The 18,622-nt window shown below is 34.1% G+C and overlaps 1 protein-coding gene across 1 annotated transcript in view; it reads right to left on the bottom strand.

The window, feature by feature from the left end:
* Positions 1-2,965: 2,965 nt before the first annotated feature.
* The window catches only part of LOC150104314 (agrin-like), a 45,180-nt gene continuing 29,523 nt past the window's right edge, over positions 2,966-18,622 (bottom strand). Inside the window, exons 2-3 of the mRNA XM_090396913.1 lie at positions 13,372-13,407; positions 2,966-5,005 (exon numbers count right to left, since the gene is read on the bottom strand). Of these exons, the coding sequence (XP_090253039.1) occupies positions 4,770-5,005; positions 13,372-13,407 (272 nt within the window). The 3' untranslated portion in view covers positions 2,966-4,769. The remainder of the gene's footprint in view (positions 5,006-13,371; positions 13,408-18,622) is intronic.

The raw sequence follows: 18,622 nt of genomic DNA, 5'->3' as shown, positions 1-18,622 counted from the left end.
TTGAAGTATTGCAGAAGTCATATATATCTCATATACAAGTAGAAAAAAAGGTGCTTGAACTTCTAATAAAAATCACTGGAAGAGAGAAAGATGCAGACAGTTTTCCTTGGGTTTAAAATACGTTAAAGATACCAAGAAATTTTATACTTGGTTTAAATCGTTTTAAATTAAAACGAAGTTTTAATAGCACAACTAGTTTCAGCCTTCTTCAGGTGCAAATATTAAAAAAGAAATAACTAGTAAAGCATAGAGGAAATAATTGTAAACATTACCCTTATAAGGACTTGCTTAAAGGGGCGAAGCAAGAATGCTTTTCATCTTCCCCGTTATCTGTAGAGGACAGTGTAGGGATAAGGTGTTATTGAGCTATTATAAAAGCTCTGATCATGGTAGGAGGTTAACATCAATATCCAAGCCTCAGTTAGAACTTCATTGGCTACTACTCCATTACCCTCCAAGGGTATTAATCACCGCATCTCACAGTCCTAATTGTAAACATCACGTAAAGTTAGTGTATATATATTCAACGTTGAAACATTGAAGTCTGCGCATTCAAAACTGTTCTCTCGTTGGCTTCATTGTTGGGCGTATGCATGCGTATAACATCGCGCGAATGCCAGTATTTGATCGTAGCACAGTGACAGTCTGAAAGATTGTAACTCAGGCTGTTGTTGAGATGTAGGGGTTGAGAAATGGGTTGCCGCGTTTAAAAGTGGCCGTATCAGACTTAAAGATGATCCTCGTATATATATATATATATATATATATATATATATATATATATATATATGGAGGTGGTCTTTAAAGTTCTTAGCCTAACAATGAAAAAACGAAGTTAAATTTTCAAAATTATTTTTATTTTTCAACATAATTTCCCTGAAGACTAATACATTTATTCCAACAATGTTCCAGCGCCATTATCCCGTCCCTGCAGTGGTTCTCAGTAAGATCTGCAAAATACTCCTCTACAGCTGTAATCACCTCTTAATTCGAAGAAAAAGGCGGACCAACGAGGAAGAGTTTTAGTTTTGGGCACAGATAGAAATCAGGGTGAACCAAATCTGGGGAATAGAGTGAATGTTCCAACAATTCATGGTGCAGATCCCTTAATTTTCCTATTGCCAAAACACCTTTTTGAGCAGATGCATTGTCTTGATGAAATATTATTTTTTTTCTTCTGCAAACCGAGTCTTTTCTCATTAATTTTTTCGTCTGCTCTGGTTAAAAGATCGGAATAATATTCCCCGGTTATTGTTTTACCCTTTTCAAGATGATTAATAAACAAAATGCCTTTAGTAACCCAAAACACCGATGTCATGACCTTTCCTGCTGATGGAACCGACTTTGTCTTTTTTTGCTGAACAACCGGCTTCTGTCCGCTGTTTGGCTTCTGGTGTGTAATGGTGAATCCAAGTCTCATCCACAGTAATAAATCGACGAACAAAATCAGTTTTATTCTTATTAAAACGCTCCAAGCACTGCTTAGAGATTTTCATGAGAGTGCGTTTTAGATCTGCTGTGAGCAAGCGTAGAACCCATCTTGTGCAAAGCTTTTTTGTTTGCAATTCTTTTCATGCAAAATATATCATACACGTTCTTTTGAAATGCCTATATTCACGGCAATTTCAGCCACTTTGACTCGCTGGTCATTCAAATCCATATCGTGCACTTGATCAATGATTTCTAGTGTTGTTTCACTTTTTGGACGTCCTTCACTTGGATCATCTTCAATTCTCGTACGGCCACGTTTAAACTCGGCAGCCCATTTATCAATTGTCGAAAACGAAGGAGAAGAGTGCCCTTAAACTTTTCTGAACTTCTAATGAATTTCCTTTGGCGTTAAACTTTCTTACACACTTAGAAAAAAAAACACCTTGTCGATAGTGTTGCCATCTATGGTCGAGGCCGAGAAAACAAACACACACACACAATTTTCTGCTACACAATATCTAACGATTTCAAATCTCTCATTACCCGATTCACCAAGCCTCTCAGGTACCTGATATCAGCAATGACTATTATCTTGTCCATATTCTCATTGGCTTTACTACCATAGTCAGACTTTATTAGTCCTCCACATAAGCACGCTGACATTATATCCCACCATATAATAGCAGGATATTATGTAGAACCATCAAATCTTCACACACATCAAAGGTTCCTCACAACTTCATTCACTCTTCTATCACTTTCTCCCTCACTTTCTCTCTTTTTCCCCTTTCTCTTTCACTTTCGTTCCTTCCTTCTCTCGACATTCACCAACACAGTGTCTTTCAGAACATTTTCCTCTTCCATGAGATCAAATCTCTCGACAATTCTCGCATGTTGTTCTCTTCCTGAGACAGCTAATCCTACTTCCTCTGCTACGAAGTATAAACAATGGGTTACTCAAGTCTCTCATTGCTTACATTTCATGCACAATCAACAGGATTCGGATTCAAATGTTATTAAACTCTTTACTTGAATGCACTACAGAGGCTCTTGTGAAAAAACTATTCATGGGTGACAATTTAAGTCACAAGTGGTTGCTAAATATGTGGGCTAAGTTAATTTTTTCAGCATCATGTCTAAGTGCTTTAAGTTAGGAATCAGTTCTACACCCTATTCATGCTGTTGCCATTATTGCATGATACAATATGGCAGAACTTTCCAAGAATTGATGCAAGACAGATGGAAGTGGAAATTTTTGGAACAATCATCCTATTCTTCTATAATGCAACCCGAGTCCCTGAATCCTAGTAAACGAAGAATCTCTCCGGGTTATTCTAGCCAAGACATCTTACATGTCCGGTTATCTATATCGCTACAATTATTCAGAATCACAGCTCTTAGAACATGTTTCTGAATATCAATAAAACATTCGTCGAATTTCTTTATTGCATGAGTGTGAGAGAAACTGGAGAAATGTAAACACATAAAATTAAATATTTATGCGAGACTGAAGAAATGGTAGTGAAAAGAATTTTTTATTTTTTTATTCTCTCCATGTGTGTGTCTCCCATCGAAAAAATGCTCTAAACCTTTAGTACATTAATATCATGGAAGGACTAATGGTTTTTATCAATTTTATCATTTTTATAGTTTTAGTACTTTAATTTATTTATACATAATTAGGAAACTCTGTTCTGGAGACCAGATATGGAATTTTTTCATGTCACTTCAAGTCTCCAATAACAGAGCTATGGTTTCCTACCTGGAAATGAAATTCATCTCCCACTTAAGGACAATCACAAATATCCAAACCCAGGGCAGGATTGGAATCCGTAGTTTGTTGGGCGGAGAGCGAATAAGCAAACTTCTCCGCCAATCAGGCTGACAATTTTACAAGCCGTATACTTTTTTTTTTTCAAGTTTCTTTCAATATATAAGTTTCTTTCAATTATTTGCTACTTTTGGGCTAATTATTGAACACAAAGTTAAACTACTTTTATTTAAAACTACTACAAGATTTATATTATATTACCCCTGTCATTTAAGGAGGATTTCAAAAATAGTTGCCTCTGAAATTAAAACACACACACACACGTATGACAGCATGGGGTTCTTGATATATATAAATATATATATATACACCCTCTGTCCAAAAAGAAACTAAAATTTTCGAAAATAGAAGAAACTAGTGGCGCCAGCTGTTGTATCTTTTTGTTGTCGAAAGCGGTAACCTTCGTTAATGTTGTGTCAACTGTTTATAACATTTGTTTCATTAGAAGACAAGTTATAGTGCCAAGAGGGACAGTGCGTTTTCACAAACGGTCGGAAAATAAGTTTCAAACAGAGAGCTGAGATTGACTTTTGTGTTAAACTTGGCAAACGTTTTACCGGAATGCATCAAATGCTTCAAAAAGCATACTGTGATGAACGTTTATTCCATACTCAAGTTTACGAGTGGTTTAAGTGATTTCAAAGTGGTCGTGAGACTCTTGAGGACGACAAAAAGCCGGGCCATCCAAAACTGGACTGAGCAAATTTAACATCCAAAAAAGTGCGTGATTTCATCAAAGAAAATCCGAAATCGTCTGCGAGATTGATTGAAGATGAATTGGGGATTCCAAAATCAACTGTGCACAACATTTTGACTGAGAGTTTGGGCCTTCGTAAAATGAATTCGCGATTTGTTCCCACAAGTTGACCGACGACCAAAATATGTAAGGACTCAAACTTCCTTGAAACGATCGTTACTGGTGACGAAACGTGGTGTTTTGAGTATGAGCCCGAGCCAGAGGAGGGACATCCGAAAAAAAGTCGCTTGGAGAAGTCAAAAGTAAAGACAATGCTAATTTGCTTCTACGATTCCAAGGGCATTATCCACAGAGAATTCGTTCCGCCTGGCCAAACGGTCAATGGTGAATTTTATCTCGAAATTTTGAAGCGATTGATAACGAGACTTCGTCGCGTATGGCATGAATATCGTGACGACCGACCGTTCGTCAAAACACACTGTCACTCTTGGCACTATAACTTGGCTTCTAATGAAACAAAAGTCATAAACAGTTGACACAACACTAATGACGGTTGCCGCTTTCGACAACAAAAAGATACAACAGGTGGCGCCACTCGTTTCTGCTATTTTCGAAAAGTTCGATTTGGTTTTGGACAGAGGGTGTATATACATACATACATACATACATACATACTGCATATCACATTAAAGACATGTATACAAACATTGAAACCCATTGGATGTTATTAATGCTTCTTCATGCGATTTAATTTTTGCATAAGACAAGTTTTCTTATACTATTTTTTAAAAGTACTTCATTTGGTAAAGATTACAGTTCATGGTAAATTCGACTGCATTGTCCCTCCTGGCGGATGAATACATCTTTCTGGCGTCGGCAGGTATCAACCCTCATCTGACACCAGCTTCCATAGCTATGTCCATCACTGCCGCATACTGGTTCGTAGGCAGGAGAGCATGCTGTAGGACACTGACAATGTGCTTGCTGTGTTCTTAAGTCGATCAAACAGTCACCATTGTGAGGGCAATACTTCTTTTCGCATGGCTCTATAATAGAAAGCAATGATGCATTAGTATTCATATAAAACGCAAAGTTCAGCAACTTCAAACGATACATTTACACAAATAATACGACAGATTATTATCTTTTATATTTAGAACATAGAAGTGAATAACTGTTGAAGTAGTGAGTATTTTTTTTTCACGTTTAATGATCCTAAATCGTTTGATAGCATAAATAAATGGAAAACTGACATTTGAAATTTATTAAGATTAAGAAGCAGTACAAGTAATAATATAAATATAATACAACAGCGATGCGACACAAACATTATAGCAATGCAATGATAGAATATAGTAAAATCAATAATACAAATATGATACAATTGCAACTGACAGGTTAAAAAAAAAAAACTTAAGAACAAAGGACAGAAAAAGACTAGAAAGAACTGTAAAATGTGTGTAATCAAAGGACATAGCCGTACTGTTTACCAGAAAAATATAAATCTAAGCGATATTGTCACTATTAATAAAAGAGTAGTATCTTGAATCCTTTGACATGACTGTGAGACAAAACATAAAATAATTCTAGTAATAATATACGTAGTTCCTCAATCTCTCTCTAAATCAGTGAGTTCCAAACTTATTTGGATTACTGCCCCTTTTTCAAAAAAAAAAAATAAATAAAATAAAAAATAAAATAAAAAATTCTGCATCCCCTAAAAACTACTTTCTAAGACCTGATACATATAAAAGAAAATCAATTGAAAATCGGATCAGTAGTTCTCGAGTTTTAAGCGAACAAATAGACATACAGAAACAAATTTGTGTTTTATTATACATCTATTCGAGATTTTTGAAGTTTGCAAAAACCTTGGAACTGAAATTTTAAAACTATTTATTGAAATCAACAAAACAAACATAAACTGCATGTAAACATAGGACAAGTTGGAGCTGAAAATTTAATAACATTATTAAAATTAAGAAAACAAATATAAATTGAACATATGCAAAAATAGCACATAAAATAGTAAATAACGATCAGTAATATTAAAAACAATCCTAATGAGAAGGATGAGCCTGGTGCGCTGCTATCAATTTATTGATATTTGACTCTATATTTGTCAGCAGCATTCTTAAATCACTGCGATCAGCTATTTGCAGTCGGTTTCTTTTTTCAGTTAAAAGATTTGTGACTGCACTGGACTACGTTCCACTAAATATGATGATGGATATGCGATTTTTTTTTTTTTAGCCCACAGTCCAGGATAAAGTATGGGCATCTGCTTTACAACCAGAACTATTGGTACCCATTTTTGAATTTTAATTTCAATTCCTCATTTTAAATACTTCTATCAGTTCTTCTTGTAATTGTAAAGATTCTTCTGTGTTTGTACTTGAAAACGAGTCCAAAACCCAATCGGGTATTTTCATTTCAAGAATATCTTTAAATCGTTGGTTGAAATCACAATGGAGAGTCTCCATGTGCTGACAATAGTGAGCACGTCTTCATCACCTTTTTCCACTGTTGATAGATTTGGAAACTGGCTGAATTCTCACTTTTGAAATTAATCAAGTTGGGTCGTAAAGAATCATCTCTGTTTTCTAAAAAATGTAGCAGTGAGTCAAAGAGTCTATAAAATCTATTCAAACAGGCACCCTTTTATAGCCAACGAAATTCTGAATGGAGCATTAATTGGTTGTATTCTTCATCGTGTTTTCGTCTTTGTATTGAAAATACAAAGTTGTCCAAATAATCTGTCATTCAATGAATGACTTTTAATTTTGTTGACTGCTGTAATTGCATAATGTGTAGGCGATCACTCAGGTATTTGGCAACTAAATGTTGATGAATCACACAGTATACAGTGGATACATTTGACACTGCCTCTTTGAAGTATGCAATACAACCGCAATAACGCCCTACCATCGCTGAAGCAACTAATAAGATATTATTCAGATGGATTTATTTTTCTTTAAAAAACTCTTCCAATACATGAAATATCGATTCTCCTTTAGTGTCAGTTAGCAAATAATAATTATCGGTAATTTTTTCTTATTTATGTATCATACATATGCTAAAAGTAAGGCTTCACTTCCTGGTAAAGTAGACACATCAAGTTGTATAGAGAGCTGGGTTGTTTTTAAATACTCACATAATGAGTCTTCAACATCCCGGGCCATTTCATCAATTCTTCGTTGCACTGTATTATTGCTTAAAGGAATTTTCTTGATAATATCAGAGGCTGGCTTGTGCAGTGCAGTGCGTGTGACCTCACTAACAGCTGGTAAGATTAGTTCTTCATCAACATTATGCGGTTTTCCCGATTTAGAAATCAGTAAGGAAAGGTTGTAAGAGGTGAGCAACCCATCATCATCTAGTTTGGATACTGCTGAAAACATACTTCTCAATGTCGGTTGTTTCAAAAATTGTTCTTTAAGTGCTTGAAAATACAATAAATCCTTATCTTTTTTATCAGCATGAACTTTTGTCAAATGTTCTTCTAGTCTTGAAGGCTTCAGAGATTAATTTGAAAAACTTTTTGGCAAATCACACACATTGGTAATGTTTTGTTTTTTAGGCGACTGAATAAAGCCGTATTTCAAATATTCGATATTACATTGCCTGCATTTCTTCTTGGGTTCAGCCATGATATTATCTGAAAAAAAAATGAAATTTGCAAAACTGCTAGAATGGAATTTCTCACGTACCTAAACCAAATTATTTTTTCAAGAAAAGGTATAAAAATATTTACGTGAAACCTGCTGTTTTATTGGAACAACAATAATTCGCTTTGTGTGTAATCCGTGTAAGTAAGGTACCGACTAGGTATCAAATATTCCCTAACATTTTTATGCACTACACCAAATTGCTAACTGCTTGTCACACAATTCAGAGACAATCTAAAACTGATTTCATACGTCTCACGTAGTCATAAAATGCACATGTTCCTGCTGCTGGCTACTGGACTTGTAAAATCCCGATTACTCGAAAGTGTGCGCTCCCAACACTTTGCTCGTTAAGACTTGTCGGACTTCACGCCGATCGGCTATAACTTACATTTTGTACGTTTCCTTGAAAAATAAAGCAACCACTACGACCTTTACTTACGTTATACAACAGTTATATCATCAAACATTTTAATGATACATTTTTTCAGCACCTAATTTTTGTCCTTTATGCTTTCACCGCCCCTTACTTCAATTCAACGTCCCCTTTTGCTCATTAGGCAACTATTCCCCCCCCCCCCCCCCCAGATCGTTCCAGCGTCTCGAAGCGGGAGATACCGCCTAATTTGGGAACCACTGGTATAGACTAAGTCCTTTGCTCGGAAAGACTTTGGTTCGATTCCCGTCCATGACCCGAGGAAACTTTATGGGCGGGAATCGAACCTAATGTGAGTTAGCCAGGCTCATACCGAGGTGGAAGGTTTCTCCTGGTAACTCGGGTTTTTCATCCTTCAAAACAAGAAAACCGGCCCCGTGAACACACACGTCTACAGTCATAAATACTTAATGTAAGGAAGACAAGGAGAAACCATCTCGTTTCATAATCATTCCTTGGTAAAACAGCATATTGCTATCCAACCAACCATAAGGTTGGGTTGATTAGATTAGGACTAAACACACACACACACACACACACACATTTCTCATGCTAAAAAGACTTATTTATAATATGTGTAAAGAACATTAACTTATTTTTAATTATAATACACATTGTCTTCTCAGACCTTTATGTGAAGGTTTGACAAGAAAACTGAGATAAAGTTATTCTTGGTGTATGAAGTAATTACTTTCGAAAGATTGCTAAATGAAACATGCAATGACAGCATGGTGGCAAAATACACTCAACCTGATTGTCATCTGGAATATATATGTCTACTTGAATCAGAAAAAGAGATCACAAACCTGAAATGTGGGAAGGCAGTGGAGTAGATGATATTCGACCAGAAATGCTAAAATATGGAAAGTATAAAAGTTTTACAATGACTATACTGCATAATTTAGAGGTCCTGGTCTGAGGGTCGAATTCCAGATGATTAGAGTAGAGCGCTCACAGTACTATCTATAAAATGGGAAATAAAACGAATTTGAGAATTACAGAGGAATTTCCCTACTAAGGGTTCCAGCTAAGGTTTCTGCAAGTATACTTGAAAAGAGGTTGAGAAAGATTGTGGAAGAGAAACTTGGAAAAGAACAAGCTGGTTCAGGCCAAATAGAAGTTGTCAAGATCAGATTTTCACTTTAAGAAATAGAAATAGTTGAGTAATCATGGGAATATAACAAGGATCTGTAAGTTTTGTAGATATGGAAAAGGCATACAAGTTACCCAGTGGAAAGTTTTTCAAAACACTACAATTATATGGGGTTAATGGGACATTATATCAAACAATAGATGATCTCTATTTGAGTTGTAAATCAGAAGTTAGAATTGAAGCAGGTACAGTAAGATGGTTTGATGTTAAGTCAGGTGTGAGAGAAGAGTGTAATTAACTCCACTGTTATTTATCTTCTATATGGATAACATTATGAAAATAAAGCACTATTAAACCTGATATCAAAATAGGAGTATTAATCTCATCTCTTTACTTTATGCAGATGATGTTATACTCCTAAATAAATCCAAGACAAGTCTACATGATTCCCTGACAAAATTCAATAACTGCTGTAATAAATTTGGCATGAAATCAGCATTAAAAAGACAATGAAACATTGAAAACATCATAGACATAGGCAGAAACATTGAAAACATCAATGAATTCTAAATGGAGAACCTATAGAACAAGTAAAGCATTTGAGCTATTTCGGCACAATTTTTAGTGAAGATGGCAAATTAAATTTGGAAACAGAATTAGCAAAGGTAGTAAGCTATTAAAAACAAGTATATTAATCTCAGGTGGTATCGTCATTTAAACAGAATGGGGAAAGAAAGATTAGCTAAATAATTCTTTGCTATGATGGTAGGAAAAATACCCAGAGGAAGACCAAGATAGAGGTTAATTCATATAGCAAAAATTGCTGTAGAAGTTGATCTGATAATATTGGAATGTTGACAGATATCAGGCAAATCTGGAGGTAAACTGTTCACTGGAAGTTAGTAATGGTGCAACCTTTATGAAGTATTATCATAAGATCCTGTAGTGAGAATATATGTCAGGAATTTGATGATGATGATGATCTTTACTTCATCTTGATTGACAGCATACAGATACACTTTGATGAATTCCCCAATATAACTGATTTATATCTACTGGTATATCGTGAGACAGTTGATAAGTTAGATATTCCTCAAATGCCTAATTCATACTAATTTAGATGTTTTCATTATTAAATGCACAGCTCGTATCACCATTATCACATAAATATAGATTCAATAGTATACACTCACGATCTGTTATACTACTAATATAGATTGCAGAAGATGCCTCATATGCCATTTTATTTCTCATAAATACGAGTATGTGATCAATACAACTGAATTGTAAGCTTCTCTCGTGTTGCCATCTACTCTTAACGGTCACTGCATTTGAAACCTTTATGCAGATGTACGTAAACGTCACTTATGCAGCATTTAGTATCGTTTTTATATTAAGTCATTCCATTTCTATTTCTTCATTTTGTTTTATTTTATCTAGATATTGGTAATTCTTTGTTCATATAACCATTGTACATTTGTGTCATTCAATAGTCTAGTTTTATAAACAAATGTTTCAATTTTTCTTTTTGTTCTTGTTACTTGTAGCCATTTAGGTGGTAATCTTAATTTTATTTTAACAAGGAAGTGGTCACTGCTTATTTCATATCCTCTGTGAACTCTAACATCTAGTGAAAATTTTGATGTCTTTTCATTTAATATGAAGTAATCTAATATTGATTTCTATCCTCTTGCTGCCCAAGTATATTTATGTATGTCTTTATGTTTATTGAAGGAATTCATTATTTTTAGGTTATTATAAACTACAAAGTCAATCAATTTTTTACCATTTCTGTTTAGAGTGTGTTCTCCATGTATTCCTATATTATTATTAATTTTTGTGTTTCCAATTCTTGCATTTAAGTCTCCTGCTAAAATTATGTAATAATTTTTATTTATTTTATTATATATGTTTTGTAGCTGATTATAAAAATCAATATTATTCTTTCTCTTCCTTCTTCTGGGGCATATAAACCAATTATTATTAAATAGCCTCTATCTATTTTTATTCTAGCTTCTATTATTCTTTCATTCCATAATTTATAATGTTTTAACTATTTTGAAAGGGAGTTATGAATCCAAATCATGACTCCTGCTTGTGCTCTTTGGTCTCTGTCGACTCTACTGTATATTACATTAAAATTTTCAGTTCTCATAGTTCCTTTGAATTTTTTTTTTTTGTTTCAGTGATTACTGCTATTTTAAAATTTCTTTCATTTAATAACGGGTCTAATTCTTTATTTAATAACGGGTCTATTTCTTTATATGCTATTCCTCTTACATTCCAGTTTGCTATGTGTATTATATTTTGTCGTTTCCATTTTCGTTTTCCCTTTTCCATTCCAGGGTCGTTTCCCATAAATTCAATCCGATTATTTTTTTCTGTCAGCTTACAAGTAGGATTATGTTCTCCATGTCAGGGGACTAGCCTGACGATGGAATAGTTCAGTGGTAGGGCTGCTACCTTAAGGTTTCTGAACTAGCCTTCTTCCGAATTTAAACCCATAGGAGGAATAGGGTATATTGACGGGGAAAGAGTAGATTATAGAAGAAATATAGTAAGGTTTATAGAGAGGGCATAGTTGTAAAGTCACCACGTGTTCTAGGCAACTATTTATAATGCTGCTCAGTTAGTGGTGATCACAATGGAAATAACGAAGAATCTTTCGGAGTTCGATAAAGAACTTTATTGTTGGTGCCTGTTTGGCTAGAGCTACTACAATTTGAAAACATCAGAGTTGATTGGTTTCTCAAAAGGTGAGATATCCTGGATGTTTCATCAGTGAAAACATAACCCACACTGCCTGTCTAAAAGACATAACTGCGGCACTAAGACATCTTTCGAGAACGCGATCGCCATCATCTGAGAAGGCTTGTGTGGAAAACAGAACTTACTGTGTGCAGATATTGACCGAAGCATTTAAGGAGGGCTCTTTCCAAATATAGACGTATTTAGCAAATATGAGTATTTTCATTTCTTTAGTCATAAATCACAGTTTCAATACTATGCATATTTGATTCCAGTTTATTAAATCGAAAATATTTGTCCGAGCATACAGAATTAATCCGCCTGAACAGTTATAATCCCGATATATCATATATATGATACAGTATATCATAAAACATATTATACGAGTAAAGAAGAAAATATTGGTCAGTTTCAATTATTTGATCCATATTTCACTAAAAAATAGTATATTAATATATTGCTCGATTTTTCAGAAAAGAAACATCAAATGGGCGCAATTTGACCTTAATGATCTATTAATTACATAGTATAACTTACATTCTTAGGTGAGTTTGAAGTAGTATCAAAAACCTTTTTTTTTAACATATATTAGATTACAGAGTTTTTACCAGTTGATAGTCGCTCCTAGATTGAGGTTACTCAAATATTTTCTTACTCCATCTGGATTAGCTTGTTTCAATGAGCATTCGATTCTGGTTACTCATTTGTTTTGACTTTCTACACCGAAGAAAGTCAAAATTCTGCAGTTGTCTGGCATCCCCCCCCCCCAGCTATCACTTCTGTGTTGTCCTCCTTCCTCAAAGAATTTATCTTTTCTCATTCACACATACGAGCTGCACCTCATGCTCTATTTTGCCAGATAAAGCAGTTGCTTATTATTACTAAAATAAAGAGCCAAAAGGTCCATAAAGAGCCTAAGTTGATTATTCTGTTTGGTCAAGCGGTTGTAGAGGGGAACTGGTTTTGTTGTTCAAACTGCTTAGCTGTAATTTTATTGAGTTTTCGTGCTTCCGCTTTCCACTTACTTTTAACAGTTTCGTTGTAGAATAATGACGATTGTCTTGACTGATTTCCTATTGTTGGTTATTCTATGGACATCCACGATGGCCTCTCTTTGAACTCATAGTACATTTACTAATTTTTTTTTTTATTATAGTATGTGTATTTTCATTTCGAACTTATGATAAGCTGTTTATTTCAATATTATTCAGCCTGAAGCACTGCTTTTGTTAATCTTCCATTTCAATTCGTTAATCTGCAATTTCAATAACTTATTTTCAGTTGTTATTTAATTAAGACCATTTTATTGCAAATATTAAGAAGTCCCAATATATTATAGGTGGGAAGCCTACATTGCTTCCTGTTCATAATTCTGCTCGTAACTTATTATTTCTTGTATACAAATATTTATTTAATTGACTATTTCTAGACTTGTAGTGAGCCCACAAAAAATCCGAAAGAACTTACCATCAGTAATTAGTGGTCTCCGGCGATATACTTCATCTGCAACGAATAGTGATAGATATGATTAATAATTACATTTTAAAATATTGAAATAAATTAGTTTCATTTCAGCATATATGATATTTTATCTGCCATTGAAAATTACTAAAGCGTGGAATAAATATAATAAAGCGATTATGGTTTAAAAACATCTAACACGAAATGTGTGTGTGTGTGTGTCAAATTATTGAGCAAAACGTCATAAGTATGGAATTTCCCTTGGGGACCATCCGTCATTGACGTCATGTTGTGTCTTTGGTCCGGGCGTGGAATTGTGGGTAATGGTTTTAGTATGGAATTCTGGGTGATGGTCAGAGATAAGATAGAATATGGTTGTAATTTCTCTGGGGGGAAACATCTGTCACTGACGTCACGTGTTGTGTCTTTGGTTCGCATGAGGAATTGTGGATATGGGTTTAGTATGGAATTCTGGGATCTGGTCTTTTGCCCCAGTTGTCGATGACATCAAGTTTTGTTCGCATGTGGCATTGTAGTGTAATGGTTTTAGTATGAAATTCTGGGTGATGTTTAGAGTATGGAATGTTCGGAATTTCCATGAGGGGAGCATCCATCATTGACGTCACGTGTTGTGTCTTTGGTTCACATGTGGAATTGTGGTTAATGGCCAGAGTGTGGAAGTATTTGTCAGTGACGTGAGGGTGAGCTTTTTGTTTCCATGTGGCATTATGGATAATGATTAGAGGCTGCAATTATGGGAGGATATTTGGTCAAGTGTTTGGTCTTTGGTTCGATTGTGGAAGTGAGGGAAAATATTTGTGAATGAATTGCAGTAGACATTTTCTAAATAACTACTGAGTATCACTGGTATACTCCTCACCCGATCACACACATATTTTTTTCTTTCATGTTCACATTTTATAAAATAATTAATCATTGGGTATCATTGGTTCCTCCTTACCCACCATTACACAAATTTTTTTTCTTTCATGTTCACTTTTTCTAAAATAATTAATTACTGGAATCTCAGTTTTACTGCTTCTATGTCATGTTTAAGATCTTAAAAATTTCATTACTTTTCTAATTAAATGTTGCAACTTTATTACAAATTCTAAGCAGAATAAATATTCTTAAATATGGAGAACACATTAATGTCACCTTAATTGTTCACTTAAGTTTATAAATACACATTTATTCACTAAACTATTATTTACAAGTATATTCACAATAAAAAATTCAAACATGTAATTACCTAGAAATATTTCACAGGATTTGTCTCTTTGGCTATTTTCCTGAAGACAGAAAAATTTTGAAGGGTTTTGGGTTCGCTCATTTTTTTTTTTTTTTTTGCTTTACAGGATACACAAAACAGTACAACATGATCTGCAGGCTGAAAGAATGAATTTCAGTAAATAATGCAGTTGATTCTTGTTCCTTATAGGTTTCTGTCAGTTTCCTTAATATCACACACACTGTTGCTCATGGCTATGTTTTTTCCCAAGGTTGTGGATGTTCTCTACTTAGTGACATCATACATAATAAAGTAAAGTCATCTCTGTCCTCTTCTGTTAATTTTCAGGCTGTAGTGTGAGAGGTCCACTAATACTTGATAATTTGCACTCATAAAGTTTTTTTTTTGCATTCCGTTTCCTTAATATCACACACACTGTGGCTCATGGCTGTTTTTCCCCAAGGTTGTGGATGTTCTCTACTTAGTGACATCATGGGTAATAAAGTAAAGTCACCGCTATCCTCTTCTGTTAATTTTCAGACTGTAGTGTGACAGATTGCACTAAGACTTGGTAATTTGCACTCGTAATTTTTATTTTATTTTTTTTGCATTCATAACTAAACAGAAATTAAGACTTTAAACTTAACAAGTGTCTGAAAGTAGGGTTACCATATTTCTTGAGAACAATATGCAACATCAAAACATCAATGTCGACCATAAAAAAACTTGTAAAAAATAAAATGTTTATCTTCAAATAAATATTTTTGATCATGGCAAGCAAGAAATTCATCAGCTTTTCATAGTTTAGACATTCACACCTATATTTCATCATCAGGAATACCACAACCCAAAAATTCACATAACTCGATGCAGGCTTTTGATATGCTTCTACATGATATATATATATATATATATATACAGGGTGTTCGGGAAAAATTTGACAGTTTTGTAAGGAAAACGAAAATCTTCTTTGTATCTATTAAATTTAATGAATTGACAAAAACATTACAGGCTGAGTTAATTACAATACTATCAACAAGATTTACTCAAAATAACCACCATTAGCATCGATCACAGCTTCAATTCTGCTTCGGAACCTCGAACAAGCTGATGCTACAGTCTCCCTGGGAAGGGCCGCAAAAACTGTTTTAATTTTATCCATTAACTGGGCTTTTGTATTACTGGAAGTGCGATTGGTGTCTTTTTCAACTGCGCCCCATACAAAATAATCCATGGGGTTAAGATCTGGGGAGTTTGGAGGCCAAACATTTGGACTGGTGAAGTCGTAGAAATTTCAGACAACCATTTTTGACTTTTCCCAGAGGTGTGGCAAGGGGCCGAATCCTGCTGCCATACATACGGCCTACCATTGGCTACCCTTGTTATCCAGGGCTTGACTACAGTTAGCAACTCCACGAACAAAGCCCGAATTCCAATGCCAGGGTTCTTCAACACCTGTTCCTGCAGATTTGCGAGGAATTCTGCTGTACGAACGCAATCAGATCGTCTGCTAGGGATCTTTCTTCTTGCTACATCCTCGTAGTCACCATTGCAAGTCTCTAGTTCATGCCTGATTGTTTTTACTGTATTCAGGGAGCATTGGGCAGCAGTCGTAATACCCTTATTTTGATGGCGGGCACGAATCATCATGATACAAGTTATTCTCTTCCATGATTCAGGTGGGTTCCAGCTATCCATCCTTTCTGACATCTTGTATATGAATGAAGAAGGGTCCAAACTTTTAAATGAAGAGAAGTGTGTGTTAATACATGTAACTTACGGAAAAATATAATTAATTATAAATATGTCAAATTTATCCCGAACACCCTGTATATATATATATATATATATATATATATATATATATATATATATATATATATTTCAATCTGATTGATGTGTTTCTTTATTTTACTTTGAAATTCAAAATATGGTTTTAAAAATCTACTTTTTATGTCTCCTTCATCGACATCCAGAAACTTTTTTCTGTATGTCTGTATTTCTGTGGGGATGAACTTGTTGTCCCTTCTGGCTATTAATTTTACCTTCAATTCTTTGTGTTTGATAGCTACTTCTGTAGCTGAAATTTTATTTTGTTTTATTTTTTTTCCAAAATGTCGTATTTTTCTTTAGCATTAGTAAGTTTAACTAAAGGATATGAGACAAACAGGGTTCGGACTCTGTATTAGCGTTTTCCTATTAGAAACTTCTTTTGCCAGCACAAATAAATAGTTATTTCTTATTTCTTAATTTCTATATTACAAAGTTCCAAACGTTTAAAACTTTAGACAATATTTGTGGTATGTGGTATGTTTATATGAATAAAACTCAACAGTGTCTAATCACCCCCTCCTCATATCCTCTCCTTTTGATGTTTATGCATGGCCTTTTGATGTTAATGACACCAACATTCTAATTGAGATTATCAGTTCTGGTTTTCGAGTATATGGAAGTTTACAGATAACTCAAACAATGTCAATAGGTAGCATTAGACAAATTTCTATAATAATTAATTACAGGATATCAGTTTTCCTCACTTTTTTCCCTGTTCCTGGCATTAATTTCACAGGACTGATATATATATATATATATATATATATATATATATATATATATATATATATATATATATATATATATATATATATATATATATATATATATAATATATATATATATATATATATATATATATATATATATATATATATATATATATATATTTTTTATATTTTACGTTTTCTTGTATTATGATGTATTATGATCTGTGGTAATGATTCTGCCTAAAGATTTCTTTATCACTGATTTTTACACATATAGTCTTTGTACAGATGTCATTTTCTAGATCTTAAAAGATCATTACTTTTTCTTAAAGCAATGTTAACTTTTTTTTACAATAACTAAACAGAATTGCATTAAGGTATAAAGTTTTGGATTTATATATCAACTTCTAAACAGAATAACTGAGTAAAAATTTCAATTTGAGAAAACACCAGCAACACAAATATTTGTTAAAGTTTACAAATGCATATTTTATTTTGCTGAAATATTATTTAAAAGTATATCCACAGAGAAAAATTCGAAAATGTAATTACCTAGAAATATTTCACAAGATTTAGTTTACACTCTTAACATTTTCCAATGCGTTTAATAAAGAAAATAATCGTTGCTCACTGTTTCTTGATTACATTGCATCAAAATAGCTGGTCACGCAAAAGAATCTTAAGAACAGCTCCATACATCTAATAAGGTGTTAGCATGGATATGAAACCATGCCTCCCTAAATTTTCGATGTATTCTTTTGTCACCAGATATACACAAGCAGTCTTCGTATAACGTTAGTAGTATGGGTGGCGGTAGTGACCAGATCAAGATCAAGATAAGATAAGGAATCGTGACGTGATTAGTTGATGACGTCTTTGTGTGCATGGTTTCATGGGTGTGGGATGTTTGGAATTTCCCTGTGGGCAACTGTGTCACTGGCTTCAGTTGTTGTGTTTTGGTTCGCGTATGGGATTATGGGTGATGGTAGAGATAAGGATTCGTGTTGTGATTGGTGGTGCACTAGTGACCAGATGAAGATCAAGATAAGATAAGGAATCATGTCGTGATTGGAGGGACACTACTGACCAGATCAAGATCAAGATAAGATAAGGAATCGTGACGTGAATGTTTGTTGTTATTGATTTTGGAATGTTTGGAATTTCGCTGCGACCCTCGTTTGTCGGGGACATCACGTGTTGTGTTTGGTGATATTTAGAGATAAGAATCGTGACGTTATTTGTTTGGAAATTTCTGAGGAACATATGTTTTCTCTGTGATATCACATAGTATTTTAGTTTGGCTATGGAATTGTGGGCGATGTTTTTGAGATAAGATATCTTGGAATTTTCCCAGGGAGACACACATCCGTCACTGTCGTCATGCTTTGTTTGGTTGTATAAGGATGGGTGTACTAATTTTCCAATACATTTGGGATATTTCTTTCCTGTTAAAGAGTGGGAATACTAAGAATAGAGTAGACTC

This window comes from Typopeltis vanoorti, chromosome 8 (assembly GCF_054136105.1).
Source record: "Typopeltis vanoorti isolate ZY-2024b chromosome 8, IOZ_Tvanoo_1.0, whole genome shotgun sequence".
Taxonomy (NCBI): Eukaryota; Metazoa; Arthropoda; class Arachnida; order Uropygi; family Thelyphonidae; genus Typopeltis; species Typopeltis vanoorti.
The sequence above is the reverse complement of the archived record's forward strand: the minus strand, read 5'-3'. Positions and strand labels throughout refer to the sequence as shown.